Source organism: Hyperolius riggenbachi, chromosome 2, assembly GCF_040937935.1.
Source record: "Hyperolius riggenbachi isolate aHypRig1 chromosome 2, aHypRig1.pri, whole genome shotgun sequence".
In the NCBI taxonomy this organism is placed as follows: domain Eukaryota; kingdom Metazoa; phylum Chordata; class Amphibia; order Anura; family Hyperoliidae; genus Hyperolius; species Hyperolius riggenbachi.
In genome coordinates, this window is record NC_090647.1 from 333,928,390 (window position 1) to 333,945,116 (window position 16,727).

The 16,727-nt window shown below is 43.6% G+C and overlaps 1 protein-coding gene across 5 annotated transcripts in view; it reads right to left on the bottom strand.

Annotated features, from left to right (window-relative positions):
• Window positions 1–16,727, bottom strand: part of ACACA (acetyl-CoA carboxylase alpha) — a 421,319-nt gene that overhangs the window by 391,214 nt on the left and 13,378 nt on the right. For all 5 annotated transcript variants that reach the window (XR_011026314.1, XM_068269366.1, XM_068269368.1 and 2 more), the window contains exon 2: window positions 9,199–9,445. Coding sequence is in view for 4 of the 5 variants with exons in the window: in XM_068269365.1 (XP_068125466.1) it covers window positions 9,199–9,445 (247 nt within the window). In the remaining variant the exon portion in view is untranslated. The remainder of the gene's footprint in view (window positions 1–9,198; window positions 9,446–16,727) is intronic.

Consider the following 16,727-nt stretch of genomic DNA (forward strand, 5'->3'; position numbering starts at 1 on the left):
AAGAGAAGTAACAGGTTGTGACAAACAACAGCACATCGTCAGCATAAAGCGGTAATTTGTACTTATTATAACCATGAATATCAGGGTGTTGGCGTATGGCTTCCTCCAGGGGCTCCACAGCCAATGCAAAAAGCAAAGGAGAAAGTGGACACCCCTGATGGGAGCCCCTATGCAACGTAATAGGATTAGAACAGGCTCCAGGGATGTGGATATAAGTAGCAGGGTTATCATATAAAGCGTTTAAGAGTTGACAAAAAGTAACTCAGAATACCAAAGTGAGGCAAAACCAAATGTAGGTATTCCCAGCCCAACTAATCAAATGCCTTAATAAAATCTAAACTTAGAGAAACCTAGAGTCGGTGAGCTGGGAATCCTGAATGAGGTTAAGAGCCAGACGTACATTATCATAGCCATGACAGCCAGGTATAAAACCAGATTGTTCTTTTTGAATCAGAGAGTGAACCATCGAAGCCAGTCTAACAGAAAGGATTTTGGAGAATAACTTGATATTATTCATGATAGAGATAGGGTGAAAATTATTGGGAAGAGTATGATTAACCCCAGGTTTAGGGATCAGTGACATGATGGCAAGAAGCAACTCAGAGGGGAAAGTATCACCATTTAGAACAGCATTAAACATAGGGAGCAGATGGGGAATTAACAAATGGGCACATTTCTTATAGTAGGAGGAAGAGAACCCATCTGGGCCAGGAGCAGAGGAAGATTTAAGTTCATTAATGGCTTTAGGTAATTCAGCATGTTTAATTGGGGCATTTAACAGGGACAATTGATCAGATGACAAACTGGGAAGATTCAATGAGGAAAGCTGAGAGGATGTCTGGCTTCGATGGAGGCTGACCGACCCAAAAGGTTGAAGTAAATTTTTTTGAATATATCAATTACTCGTTGGGGCAAAAACCTCAAGGTGGCCACTACCATTCTGCAACTTATAGGCGTGAGGGGGTTTGTAAAAGTTATTAAGCTTGCTAGCAAACATGGTGGAAGGATTTTGACCATATAATACAAACCGCGCTTCCATAAATTTAAGGGCTTTCTCAATTTTGTTATTCAAAAGAAGATTTAATTCAGTGCGCTTATGCTGACGGATGTGAACCAACGAGGGATCTAAAGAGTTACCATGCATTTTATACAAGGCATCAAGCTCAGTAGTAAGAGATACAATTTTTTGGGATCTGGCCTTTTTAGCCCTAATGGCTTTAGCGATAAGAGTGCTTCTGACTACAGGTTTATGAGCAGCCCACAATAACCCTGGGGAGAGCTCAGGTGAGGAATTAAAACAAAAATACTCTTCAATAGAGGCTGCTATCTCAGAACGGTCTGATTCAGAGGCAATAAGGCTTTATGATCTGACCAAGGGCAATACTCTATTGACGTAGAAGATACGTTTGCCGAGAGGTTTGGTGTTAAAAATATGTAATCCAATCTAGCATAGGACCCTCTGGCGTGCGAATAAAAGGTGTATTCATGAGAGCCCATATTAAAAGCCCTCCAAATATCTATAAATTGGTTCTGAGATAGGAGCCTCTAATTTCCGAGGAAAAAAGCGAGCAAAGGGTGAAAGGTTGCTACGGTCAAGGTTAGGGTTGGCTACCACATTAAAGTCCCATGCTAAAATGATGTTAGGAGAGGAATATTTTTCTAATAAGAAGGACAATTTAGTTAAAAATTCTGTTAAAGCTGTATTGGGGGCAAAACAGTTAAGTAAAGTAGTCTGTGTACCTAATAGGATACCCCGTAAAAACTAAAAAACGCCCCTCAGAGTCCTTATATGAATCTTGCAAATCAAATGGAATAGAATTATGCAAAAAAAAAAAAAAAAAAAATAGAAACTCCCGTAGCTTTTTTTGTAAATGCGGAATGGTAGTGGCGGCCATAGGCCCTATTGAAGAAACCAGGAATTTTGCCTTGAGCAAAATTAGTCTCTTGCAAGAAGAGCAGAGAAGCACCCATTTGCATGTATGAGGTAATAGCTTTCTGTTGCTTGCAAGGCTTATTAAGGCCTTGCACATTATGCGTAATAAGTTTAACCATTATCAAAATACCACTTTAGAAAGCACAACCACCTTACTTTAAGAAAAAATACCCAATTAGTGGCATGGGAAGAATAAAGCCTTAAACATAACAACATTAACAGAAAAACAAACCAGAACAAGAAAAGGAACATAATAGAACATCTGGAGACCCTATAAGGGAACATTTAAATCCAGAAATCAACACCTTACGGTAGAGGATGGCCACTAAATATACTAGCAATCTAAAAGGTGCGGGGGGGGCAGACAAACAATGGCCTTAGAATGGAGCCAGTTCAGCCCTAAACAGAAAAAGTTTCCCAATAAATGCCGAAGGGCATCAATAGCATATTTAGCAAAATTGGAGCAAAAACAAAAACAGGATAGTTACTAAAGCTTCTTCAGTGGAAATCATTCCTCTTGATGAAACACTCGCGGAGACTTGGCAGCTGGACTCTGAGACCAAGTAGGAGAAACACTAGGACGTCGTTGCGGAAGGGGAGCAGGAGGGGGTTGCAAACCAAGTTCAAGTAGTTTAGAGCCCTCCGCTGGAGTAGATGCCGTAAGCAAAGAACCATTGTGAGGGACGGTTTAAAGGGGAAACCCCATCGGTATCGAAGCTTTGCATCAATTAAAACTTTTGTGATAGCCTTCATTCCACGGCGTTTATCCAAGGTCACAGGGAAGACATCAGGGTATAGCTGAAGTTTAAAGCCCTCTAACGAAATATCATAAGCTGTACGTGCTGCTTGTAACACACACTCTTTCAGTAAAAAAAGTCCTTGAAACACATCACCACATCTCTAGGGGGTAAATTGTCCAGTGGTTTAGCACAAAGAGCCCGGTGTATGCGATCAAAAACAAAGGCATCTTGCTCTCAGGAAGAAGCTCCGTAAAAATTTTAGCCACTACAGGCCTCAGATCAACATAAGATTCGAGGAGGCCCCGTAGCCTTAAATTACTGCGCCGATTACGATTGTCAAGAGCTTCCATATGGAGATGCATCGTATCAACTGTAGATTTTTAAGTATCGTGCTCAGCTGAAAGAGCTTTATGAGCTTTGCAAAGGTCGTCATACTTAATTTCGAGTGAGTCAGTGCGGGACCCAATTTCCACTATCAGGTGTTAGGGCTTCAGTGGCTTTATGGAGTTTAGAATGCAGCTTACCTACGAATCTGTTGTAGGTGCGATCAAGAGCGTCTTCTAAGTCCCGTTTAGGAAGTCCAAGGTGCTCGGGGCTGCAAGAGCGAGAAGAAGAGCGTCTCGGTGGGGAGGAACGCTCAGAGCGTCTAGAGCTATGCTGCGAAGATGCCATCTTGGGCTGAGCCTGAAGGAAGTAGCTCATAAGAGGACCTTGAGAGCTGTGATCCGGCTTCTTGCTTCTCCCCAGCATGCATTATGATGTAGGGACGAGGATAAGGTAAAAGGTAGACAATAGCAGGTCGATCTGATCCCGTCAGCTCACATGCGTCCGGCCGGAAGCATGACGCCCCCCCCCCCCCCCCCCAGTTTGGACATTTTGTTGCTCCAGGTAAAGCATTTTAAGCTCCATCCCCCTATTCTTGTGAATGGAAAGATCACAAGCCTTCATTAATTTGTTTTGATCAGAAACAACAACAAAAAAAAAACAAAAAAAAAAAACACACTTATAGAGCACTGGTTCACACTGTTACTGTCGTGCGAACCAGTGTTTGTGATTTTAAATTTCTGTTTTTGCAGCTACCAGGATGCGGTTGACAGGTGAGTGGTTAGGGAGGGGACTGTGTGGGAGATGCCTACACGCGGCGGTCCCTGTAAAAGATGTAATCAATGATTATGTCCAACCAAGCCTCCCACCTGAATGCTAATTTGTGCAGACCCTGCTAGATCGGTATGGCAGGCAAAGGATGTATGACCGTGCACCCGATTGGCTGACTGGCGCCTGCTGGCCAGATAGAGGTAGGAAAATGCCTGAACTGGTAGTGAGCAACTGTGTGTGTTGCAGTTTGCATTCAGTTTGGAGGTGATGGGGGTGAAGTCCCTGGAGGTGAGAGAGCCAGGGCTCGCCCACATTTCCCTCTGGGTATTGCATGGTGGTTTGGGGGCCCCAGCAAGTGAGAGAGGCTTGGGCCCTAGGCTGTCGTGCGAACCAGTGTTTGTGATTTTAACACACTTATAGAACAGTCAGCATCTGATTCCACTGCACCACAAACTGATTAGAGTAGATGGTCATTGAAATCTTTTTGATTCGAAGGCCCCTGGGTATAATTTTTTCTGAGATATAATGTTTAAGCTAGTAACTTATCAAGGAGACACTCCAAACCTGTGAAAGAAGATTGCAAATCAAAACTGGGTCTGAGATGTAGGATCCTGGTGTTTTGGAGAAAACTGAAATGCATTTGTTCAGCCTCTCAGGATCTAACAGCAAATCTCCAAAGAGTTCCAGGGTATAGTCAGTGACCTGGCTATTCTGCACAGGATCTAGTACAGACTTCGCAAAATGTTCAGCTGGCATAGGATGTGGGCATTCGGACCTCCCCGGGGTTTGAAAGCCAAATGGGATGTCAATCTGGTATAGGAGACCAATCAATAGGTTCTGATGTATTTATGATGGGATTATCCAATAGTACCCACAGCTTTCATTTTAATCTTTATATTTAGTGTTCTTCGTAATTTATTTCTTTTGGCCCCTTTTACCACTTGTTATTATACTGTATGTTTGTATAGGACCTGCCCTTTTTTTTTTTTAAATGATCTGCAGAAATGTGTTTTCAATTGAATTTTGTATTGTCCCTACCTGTCTCTATAAATCACCTTTGATCACATTGTACTCTAGCTGTATGAGCCAAAAATAATTCCGGGTACAACCCCCGTTGTACTTAGCGAAATAAACTGATTCTGATCTATGACTAAGGAGCTACACTTGCTCCAATATGCCTGAACTATTTTGTGCTGTTGTCCCTTTGAAAAATAAAGAGTGGACCTTATAAGAAATGGACATGGTGACGCAGAGTTTTCTCTTTTACTGATAGATTACAGGCATCCATATCCTCTGCTCCCGTACTGTGGTTGGCTTGTAGCCGACTTTTCTTCTACAACTACAGAAATTAAGTTTCTCAAAAGAAGTTTAGAAAGGATACATAAATCCCAGCCAGATATTCCCCCCAGCCTAAATTCACTGAACCCATGTAACAAATCCTTCATATAATTAAGAGGGATGTGTATCCACTAATTTAAAAACACACACACACACACACACACACACACACACACACACACACACACACACACACACACACACACACAGTTTTAAAGAGGAACTCCATTGAAAATAATGTAATAAAAAGTGCTTAATTTTTTCAATAATCCTCTATAATAAAACCCGTGTCCCTGCGTCACGCTGTCGCTGTGTAGCTTGGTCCGTGCTCTTTGCTACTGCTCATGTGCGCAGCACGGACCCAGCCTCACAGAGACAGGAGGACGGGGCCAGGGAGCCGGGCAGGTGTGTGAGCGGGCGGCCGGGTGCGCACGTGTGCGGCAGGTGAGCGCGCACGCACAGTAACATGCGACGGCGAGAAACAGACCCTAAAGCCCGTGGGTCTACTCATTATCTATAAATTATTTAGTCAGTCTGCTCGTAAAATCTTTCCTGTCCCTGAATTACATTCTGACATTTATCACATGGTGACATTTTTACTGCTGGCAGGTGATGTCAGTGGAAGTAGCTGCTGCTTGCTTTTTTTGGCAGTTGGAAACAGCTGTCATTTCCCTCAGGACCTCAGAGCTGCGAGGCCCTGACATCACACTGTGGGAGGAGTTTCACCACAAAATCAGCCATACAGAGCCCCCTGATAATCCGTTTGAAAAAAGGCATAGATTTCTCATGTAAAAGGGGGTATCAGCTACTTATTGGGATAAAGTTCAATTTTTGGTTACAGTTTCTCTAAGTACAGCTTAGGTTTTTATAAGTTTGATTATTGTTCTGGGAATCCAGAATAGTTGCAACAATACAGATTAAATCTGAAACAATAACGTCTTAATCAGCAAATTAACAGAACTGGCCACATATCACTGTTATAATATTCAGGCCTCCTTTGTTATAGTGCCCATTAATCTACCCCTTTAACAACTGTGTGGTGCATCCTCCTTTAACATATATCTAAATTCTGCATAAATCTATTTTTTTCAACAATCAATTTTTATTAATATTTATAAAATTGTATACAAAGATGAGGCATGTATAATAAAGAAATTACACATAAAAGCAGGCTCCGCATACATACAACCAATACATCAAAACAACATTAACATAAACAGGAACGCATTGAGTTACGAAAAATGAACATTGTATCCATCAAATCTATTGTTGTGAAACTGCTATCCAAGAATTGGACCCATAAATCAGGACAAATAAGAAAATCGAGAGTATGCATTAGGCTCAAGCTTGTCATAAGGCCAAAAAGTATCTCTCCCAGCAAACCACTCCGGACCGGGCCACAAGTTATATCACAGGTTAACAGCAGACCATGCCGACCAAGATTTGCATAGATATGTTTAATGATTCAATCAATCTTGACATACCCTGACAGTATTAGGAGATGCACAGCTGAAGGGTAAAATGTACATAGTTCTTTTGTAGCCTGATGCAATGTATCTTCCAGCATCAGGCTGCAGAATTTAATTTTCACTGAACTCCTAACATCTTGCAAACCCTTCATAAATTCTTTAGCATAAAGCAGACATAACAGGTTTAAAGTATACCAGAGCAGAGTAAAAATAAAGGTGTTATACATACTTGGGGCTTCCTCCAGACCCATCCGCATGGATTGCTCCGCCTTCCTCAGCCTTCTCCTGCACCGGTCCCAGGTCCTGTAACTTCCTCCGGTCGTGGCCAGTCTGACGAAAGGGAAGAGCGCTCTTTACGTAGCTCTCCAGCAGCCGCTGGAGAAATATGTAGAGGGCGCAGTTCTTTTGCGCAGACTGGCCGCGACTGAAGGAACGGGACCCGGGACCAGTGCAGGAGAAGGCTTAGGCTCAACACACACCATACAATCTTGGTTGTTCAATCTTACCACTTCCATGTAGTATAAGAGCTTATCCAATCAATCATACAAGGTATTTTCAATCAATTGGCCCTTATACTACATAGATTTGGTAAATCTGTACAACCAAGATTGTATGGTGTGTGTTGAGCTTAAGGATGGCGGCGTGGGAGAGATCCGTGCAGATGGGGGGCTGGAGGAAGCCCCATGTATGTATAAAAAAACTTATTTTTACTCAGCTCAGGTTTCCTTTAACAGAATTAAGTATGAGAATGAATGAGCACTCATCATCTCATTATAGAGACCTGTCCTTCAAATGACACGATTCCAGATTTAGTGTTGAAATAGACAGGGACAGAACTATTTTTTCTTTAAGTAAACTAGAGGTGAAAGTGATGTGGAGGCTGCCATATTTATTTCCTTTTAAGCAATACCAGTTTCTGGGCACCCTGCTGATCCTCTGCCTCTAATACTTTAAGCCATAGACCCTGAACAAGCATGCAGCATATCAGAGGTTTCTGACGTTATTGTCAGAACTGACAAAATTAGCTGCATGCCTATTTCTGGTGTGGTTCAGACACTACTACAGCCAAATAGATTAGCAGGGCTACCAGGAAACTGGTATTGTTTAAAAGGAAATAAATAAATATGGCAGCCTCCATTTCACTCTCACCTTGGGTTCACTTTCAAGATGTATTTGGCAGGCACGCATCTCAAGGATCAACTCAAATTATTCTCATTCCTTCTAGCTTCTCCTAGAGCAGTGTTTCTCAAACCTGTCCTCATGACTTCCAAACGGTGCATGTTTTGCAGGCAACCTCAGCTATGCACAGGTGGGGTAATTAGTGTCTCAGCTACATGGAATCCATGAGGACAGGTTTGAGAAACACTGTTCTAGGTAACACAGTATTATCCTCACTCACCAAAACCCCCTACAATAGATCAATTGAGCCTCCACTTTCTTATGTTTTTTTCTTCCATTGTTTTTCTTCCTCCATGCACCAAAGCTATCTTCTGCCTGTCTGGAAATTGCCACATGCCCGGTCACTCCTCCTTTCCATACCAAAATAAAACAGGAGAGGCACTGACATGCACAATGGCACCATCTGACAACCCGTCTGTGTCACATCTAAGAAACAATGCCATATCCCCCAATGCTGCTCCAGCAACCATGCCATGCCCACATATTCTCCATTCATCAGAAGGGCAATGGGCAGTTGCCAGATGCAACAGCCAAATCCCAGTTCAACAGGAAAGGAAATCTGAAGGACACAGGAGGGGAAACCGGTTTCTTTCTACAGTATCCCCCAGTAGGGGCAGAACAAAACAGAACAGAGGGAGAAAAATGAGGTACGTCTTTGAATCTTTCTGCTACCTACCTTTTATGCCTAACTAGAGCAGCCTGTGGTTCTTGTGGGAGACCAAATTGATATTTCTACCTCTTTAAAACAAGATTTAAGGTTTTGTCTAGAATTGATAAATAACAAAACACAACAGCACTTATTCTATTTACTTTTTTGGTTTTCTGCTAGGAGATATTTTTCCTCCTCAGTTTAAAACAACTTTTCAGCACTGTCCCACTGAAAAAGTAATGAAAATTAGGTGAAAAAAAGCTCCGTAGAGTATCCTCTTGCTTGCTGGTGGCTTAAAAGGCATTTTATTAATAAGGTGTGAAAATTCCACCTAGGAGAAACTTAGGAGAAAAAGTCAATTGAATAATGGCCAAAAAGTCTAGTCAAGTACAAGATAAATCCAGAAGGTCCACACACTCATATGTAGACCAAGTCTGCTGTTTTATCTAAAAAAAAAAAAAAAAAAATTTTGACACCATTCCATTCCATAACCAACGATTCGTTTTGGGGCCCCAGGGGGTCCCCTCTGTCAAGGTAAACACACAGAATGGTAACGACCTTGACAAAGGGGACCCCTCGGGGCCCCCGAAACGAATCGTTGGTTATAGAATGGAATTGTGTCACGTTTTTTGAATAAAACAGCAGACTTGGTCTACATATGAGTGTGCAGACCTTCTGGATTTATCATTGACTGTTTCTCAGGTCCAGCACCTCCACAGTAGTGTGTGGTTCCTCCTCGGATTCCTAGTCAAGTACAAGGTTTTTTTTTCCCATTAATAAAATAGTGAAGCATACCTCATTTGTAATGCTGGATTCTCTTGACAATTTGGCATGCTCATGTCAGAAACGGTGTCTGAAGATATAGAACATGGGGACAAAGACCTTTCCCTATCTTCTACAAGATCCACTTTAACCATGGAGCTGAATTCATCTTCTGAGTTGTCCTCAGACACTGAACCAATGATGAAGCGAGAATGGTGGTCCAAGTCCAGGAGCAGCTTTGACGCAGGAGAGGATTCTTCCATTTCTTCTTGGGGGATAGCTAGGGAAATAAACATGAAATGAAAATCTTAATAAAAACATAAAAGAAAGCTGCACAATGCATTTACATAGCATGTCTAGGATTTTGTCAAGTACAGTAGCTAAAACAGAACTAAAAAAAAAAAAAGTAACTGAGCTCCTCTGAAGCACAACATACCCTTTGTTTATCTTTGTGGAAAAGCTGATAGCATCCATAAAAGCTTCTATTACATTGGTGGACAGAGAGTCTCACATACAAAGGCCCACTCAGATTAGTGAGTGAAGAGATGGAAGGTAACAGTCATTGTACAGTGAACTAACCGGCAGGAGGAAAGAAGGGCCACAAAATCTGAATCATGTAAGAACCAGAAGCTCCCTGTCAGTGACAAGAGTGGACATCATTTCTTAGAAGGCACTGGCAGCCCCAGCATTGTGTTTACTCCTGGAAGAATCAGAAGTCTAGCACAGTACCAGTAAAGAGAAAGAAAAAAACGTTCTACATTCTAACCTTTATTACAGAGAACTCTGGCCTACATACACAGAGTAAGGGAAGTCTACTCGTAACTTAAAGGCAATAAGGGAATATGACTTCCCATAAAGAAGATCAATTAATCTAAATGCACCTTTCTACATCAGTGCTTCTCAAAATGGTTACAGTGTGTTCCCAGTTGTAAAAGCTCATGTGTGATAAGTACCCCCTGGCAGGAATAACTATCTCAAGTACCCAAATGACGCACATACACTTATCAGAAGTAACACCTAACTAGGAATAAAAGGAGAATTCCAGGATGTGCACAAATACATACACATTGAAAAGTTTATTTAACATATTCTAAAATTCATGGGATCAAAAGACCCTGTAAGATCCTGAACATATGGCAGACTCAGGCCTACAAAAGGCCATTAATGGACAAATAGACACATATAGATATACAATTACATTACAGAAAAGTTATAATAGGTTAGTGTATATAAGTTCAAAGCATACATTTCAGGAAGGAATTTGATACGAGATCTCGTCCATTGAACAACTTCCTCCGACAGCCATGTAACTGGGGTTTATTTATCCTATATCTGCACTATATGCTTTAACCTTGCTGGGTCAAATGTGTTCTCTCTCCTACCAGCTTTTTAACCAAAATCAAAGTTTGAATATATTGTTTTAACCTTCCTATAATAATATGAATGGAAAAACAGCTGAACAAAACCATGTAGCAGCTGCTGCTGCGTGGAAAGTTTCTAGACAGCACAGAGAACAAGAAATTGCTCCTAATCAGGCTGCAAATGAAATTAAACTAAAAAGGAGGTGTGCAGTGTCCCCCAAGGACTTATGCTACGTACACACATGCGACAACGATCGTTCGTTGAGAACGACGAACGAACTTTTAATTGATGAAAGAACGACCTATGTAAAGATAGTTTTAAAAGGTGTGTAACGATCTGATCGTTAGAACGAACGTTACATCATGTAAAGCAACTATTGCGCCTGCGCATAAAAATGAGAAGTTTCACAGAGAAATAGTGAAATGCGCATGTCAAGCCTAGTATGAACGACCGTTTCCAACGATGTACTACTTTTGCAAACGATCGTCGTTGGTTAAAATCCGCCGAGACAGAACTTACTTTTGTAGCGATTTGGCTCGTTCGTCGTTTGCCTTAATAGTCGGTGGTTCGTTTTTTGTAACGATCGTCGTTGGTAAAGATCGGGGAACGATCGTTACAAACGACTATAGTCGCATGTGTGTACGCACCTTTACACACACCTTGAATGTAAATCAAAGCAAACTATACACTAATCCCAATCTAAATAAATTGAATGCAAACTGATACACATGAATGCAGCTAGCCATAAGTAGACTTACATTTTTACACAACAGGAAAAAAATGGCAGCGCTTTCAAATATAGGCTGCTCCTGAATTGACCAGCTGCATAGATGTGCAGAGCCCTAATGCGGTCAGATTACACAAGCATTCAAAACACATGCAGCAAAGGAGGACGTTGGCTTCAAACAACAGCCTGTGTACAGATTGTTCAATACGAGACCCTTTCACAACGATGATGTGACCTCACAGAAGAGACCTAACACTAACTGACAATTAAACATATTTAACCTCCCTGGCGGTACACAGTTTCGGTGGTTGCGTCCACAGGAGTAATTTTTTGAATAAAACTTGTTGTAAACCTTGTAGCTAGCACTAGGCCAGCTAACTGTGTCCCCCCCAAGTCCCCCCGATCGGCACTGCTTATATTTACCCAGCTGCGATCGTACGAGAGCCACAGCCTCCCCAATCAGCTTCAGTCGTTGTTATGGCGACGATTGGACATGACGTCATGCGCATTCCCGATCCTCCCCATAGCAAAGCCTGGGGGTGATCGGAGAGGCTGCGCTATTGCGGGATCCGGGGGGTGGTACATATAACGGTGGCGATCAGGAGGATCGGAGCAGAGTGGAGGGACTTGGGGGACACAGGTAGCTAGCCTAGCTACAAGGTTTACAACAAGTTTTATTCAAAAAATGACTCCCGGGGCCATGTAATCCTCTGCGGCGGCTACCCCGAGTGTAGGTCAGGGTTACCGCCAGGGAGGTTAAAACCTGGGGCTGCTAGCCCATAAACGGTCTACACATTTTTTTCTACAGAACAACAGGATAAAGGCAGTGCTCCTAGTCAGGCTGCAAATGAAATGAAACCAATGCAGGAATCCAACTACCAAGGTAAGTATCTAACTTTTTTTTTTTTTATTGAACGCTTCAGGGGTACGTTAAGGTGATACTTTTTTTTCTCTCAGGCATGCTTTGCATTTAAAGTGTACCTGAGATGAAACGGGTACAAGCACTTATACTTACCTGGGGCTTCCTCCATCTCCCTGGAGGCCCTAGGCTCTCTTGCCATCCTCCCAGGCAGCTACATTCTCCCACAGTGTGGCCCGGTAAATTCCTCACCTGACGTAGTAGTGCTCCACTGCGCATGCTTAGTCCAGGCTGCGTGTCCCCGATTGTGCTCCCATGGCCAGGAGCGTTCTGCACATGCACCGATAACCAACACAGTGCAGAACTTTCCCGGCCACGGGGCATGGCCAAGGCCGTCCATGCGTAATAGTCAGCTACTACCAGAGCTGGCTGTGGGTGGACAGAGCGGCCGGGGAGGATGGCGAGGGAACCAGCAGCCTACAGAGGGTTGAAGGAAAGTTCAGGTAAGTATAAAATGCTAGTACTGGTTTCAACTCAGGGTTCCTTTAATGATAACAGAGAATACAAGGACAATAAAATTATCTCCATCCTTATTTAAATAAATGAGCTGGCCAGATGGCTAGAGAAATGTCTTAAAATTTTGCAGTAAATGACCTGAAACAAAACAAAATATATATATATATATATATATATATATATATATATATATATATATATATATATATATATATATATATATATATATATATATATATATATATATATATATATATTCCTATTAAATTCGAGCCACAACATAAAGTCACCATTTTATCTGGCTGAGAAACAATTCCCAGTGTTGATAAAATCAATAGACCTGTGTTTTTACACCAAAAGACCAGTACTGAGACCTGTGCCAATTTTTTTTTCTAAATTAACATATGCAAATATTGTAGGAGTGTCTAGCAGGCTGTCAGTTTCTTTCTTCAGACTTCTGTGGTACAGTTCCCTCAAGGATGCATGTAAAGTTTGTGTAAATTGTATGCTGCTTGAGACTGGACCAGTTTTAGAAGGAAGTGCATTTGTTTGGCCTAGTTACAAGATGTATTAGATTAGCATAAAAGTTCATTTACTACTACTAAAAGATGCATCTCTCTGTCAGGTATCATCATTTCAGCATGGTCAGTCACAAGAAAGGCTATATGGCCACCATTTTCTGTGACTGTAATTACATTTTAATTCCCTTATGTTCAAGATGCCAGCCAACAGGGCCGGATTTACATATATCAGAAGCTTGTAGGCACAGTCCACCAAACTATAAACCAAGTGTGCTGCTGACTGCCCCTTTTCTCTGGCCAGCCCATCCAATAAATCTACCCACCTTCCTGGCGTGCCAGCAGTCACCATTCTAAGGTCTATAACCTCGGAGCATAGTAAGCTGAATGGGATCGCCCATTCAGCACACCCAGTCAGCTTTTTATGCTGCATGCATGGAGCCAGGCTGGTCAGTGTCCCTGAAGCATAGAAGCTTGGATGAACAGGCTGGAAGTCCCATCCTGCTCTCTATGTTTCAGAGGCAGAGAATTCTGTGATGCTCCAGAATGCAGATCTCAGGTTTGTGAAACCCGACATCTGCGTTTCAGCACACTGCACCTCTAGGCTCGTGCCTAGCATGCCTTGTGCTAAATCTGCCCTACCAGCAAATGAATGCCACTAGCTGCCAACCAATTATCTCAGGAAGAATATTAAAGAGGAACTGTAACCACATATTCAACTCATCGCCAGCATGAAGCTGACATCCACTTTATGGGGGAAAACCAAGTCTTTCCAGGAAGAAGAAGCCAAAAAACACAGTGTTAAGGCATAAGCCCCGCCCACCTAATAAAGTAAGTCCGCGGCTGCATATTAATTGAGCCTAGGACGAACTGCCATCTGGGAAGTAACAGTTGTGAAAAGAAGAAACAAAAAGCTCACGTCATCTCTGCAGGACACTTCGTGCACACTGCAGAGGGAGAAGTGTACAGAAATAGCAGGAGCTGCCCGTGAGTGTGGCTCTCACTTCTCCGAGATCTCTCTTCGTGCTCCAGTGGTCAGCAGGAATTCCTCTGGTCGTCTCATCTCCCAGCCTCTCCCTGAAGGCTGCATCACCTTGCCCCTCCTGCTAGCAGAGTGTAATATATACACTGTATACCTTGCCCAGTGTTGTGCGTCGCTTCCCTCTGCTCAATTCTTCAGCTGTCATCAGAGCCGCTCAGTCAGTGTACTGAACTGTGAACTGTGTACTATGCTGCAGAGTGGAGCGACACAACACTGGACAAGGTATACAGGGAGTATAGCCTGCGTTTTGCAAGGAGGAGGGAGAGAGATGCTGCAGCCTTCAGGGGGGGAGAGGGGCTTGCAGGTACATGATAGTCATGTAGAGAGGGGGGAGCTCCAGTGGTCAAATAATGCTCCCTAGGTGTAATGGGTGTATATATATATATATATATATATATATATATATATTATATACTGCGACCACACATGCAGAGGGGGAGGGATCACTAGAATACCAGGGAATACAGCTAAAAGGTATGGGGGTGACCATACTACCGGGGGTTAACAGGAAACTTTAAGGAAGCCTGTTTTATTCTTATCTGGGGCTTTCTCCTGCCTTGTTGAGGTCACTTCATCCCTCGCCATCTCACCGGGCCACTCCTGTCCCCCGCTTCACTGCCAGCACCTGCTCCCTCGTCCCACTCCCGTACCCGGAAGCAATCTCTGTCTGCCATAGGGGAGCACGGCTGGGCCACACATGCGCAGTGAAGCACAACTCAGCTAGAGTATCGGGCTGTCCAGGAGTGGCCCAGGGGAGAAGGTGAGGGACTGAGCGGCCTCAAGGGGGCTGGAGGAAGCCCCAGGTAAGTATAAAGCCTAACACGACTATTGTCTCAGGTACACTGTAAAGCCAGTAAGTATAAAAGATTTATACATACCTGGGGCTTCCTCTAGCCCCTCTGCACTGATCACTTGCATGCCGTCTTCCTCTGCCTTCTTGTTCGCATGCGCAGTGCGCCCCGACTCACTGAGCTAGCAGGACTGTTAATGGAAAAACAAGAAGGCGGAGGAAGATGACGTGGGGGGGACGCTGGAGGAAGCCCCGTGTATGTATAAATCTTTTATACTTACTCGTCTCTGGTACACTTTAAAGAGAACCTGAAAGGAAAATAAAAAGTCAAAATGACCATACACAGGTTATACTTACCTCCTGTGTAGTCTACAGCTCAATCTCTTTCTCCTCTCCTGTGTCCCATTCGTCCACTGTGATCAATGGAATTCGTCCTTAATTTTAAAAATGGCCACTACTCCATAACAGCTTCCTGGTCAGCACACTGTTAAATTGTAATATCACCCACTTGAGCCATAGGGAAACATGGACATTACCTTGCACATTCAGTAGTAACTGACAGCTGCTGATATATAACCGACAGCAACTGGTTTATTTCAGTTCTGACAAAATATTGTCAGAACTGGAAGGGATCACTGTAAGAAGAAAATGATAAGCTTCTGAGAGGAACTGACGGTGAGGTTAGTATGTAATATTCATTTGCAGCTACGTCATGTGCTTATTTTAAATAATTTTACTCGCTTCAGGTTCCCTTTAAGTCAAAAACAAAACGCAGTTTAATTTTTTATGGGGCTTCTTGCAGCACCCTGAAGTCATCCTGTGCCCGTGCTGTCCTTCCACGACCCTCCAGTCAGCATCAGTGACCCTTCTCAAAGTTGGTTAGTCGTGGCCAGTCACGAGGTACTACACATGCTTGGCCCTGGGCTACATGCATTCTGATAGTAATGATTTTTTAGTACTGCGCATGTGTTCTGTACTGCGCATGTGCAGAACGCTGCCGTGCACAGGAAAGCGATGTGGCGCCTGGCCTGGGGCCATGCATACAGTTTATTGGAGGCCGATACAGCTGACGAGAGGATAGCGGACTGACAGCGTGGGCACAGGATGACTGGAGGAATACTGTGAGAAAACCAGGGTTTGAGGGAATACTTTAGTAAAGGAGAGGGGACCACTAGACTGCCAGGGAAGACTTAGGCCCGGTTCACATTAGCGGTGGCCGTCCGGAATCGCCGTGCCGGAGCCGGACCGCTTGCAGAACGGACGGAACGGACGCACGGCAATAGCAATGAAAGCCTATGCGTCCGTTCACATGCGTCCGTTCTGCCGGACCGGAGCCGAACCGGATCCGGACCGGATCCGGACTCCGGCGTCCGTTCCAACATGCGCTATTTTTTGGTCCGGCTCCTCCGGCAGCCGTATCCGGAGCGGAGCCGGACTGCACCATCCGGCCAATACAAAGCAATGAGAGCCGGAGAGCGCACAACACACTGGCTACAAAAACCGGACGTTCTACCCCACTTCCTATGCATTTTGGATGGGGACCACATGGGCACAGCGTTCAAAGAGTGGGGCAGCAGCGATTTCATGCTGGAGCTCGTTTTGGCAGCAACATGTCTGATGTCTGATAACGAGGAGACGAACAACAGGAAGGAGAGAATTCCCAGGTTTACGAGTAAAAAATGCCTGGATCCATGGTCCCAACTGCAGTCTCTGTATCCACGGATGGTCTCCACACGTCCACCTGTCTC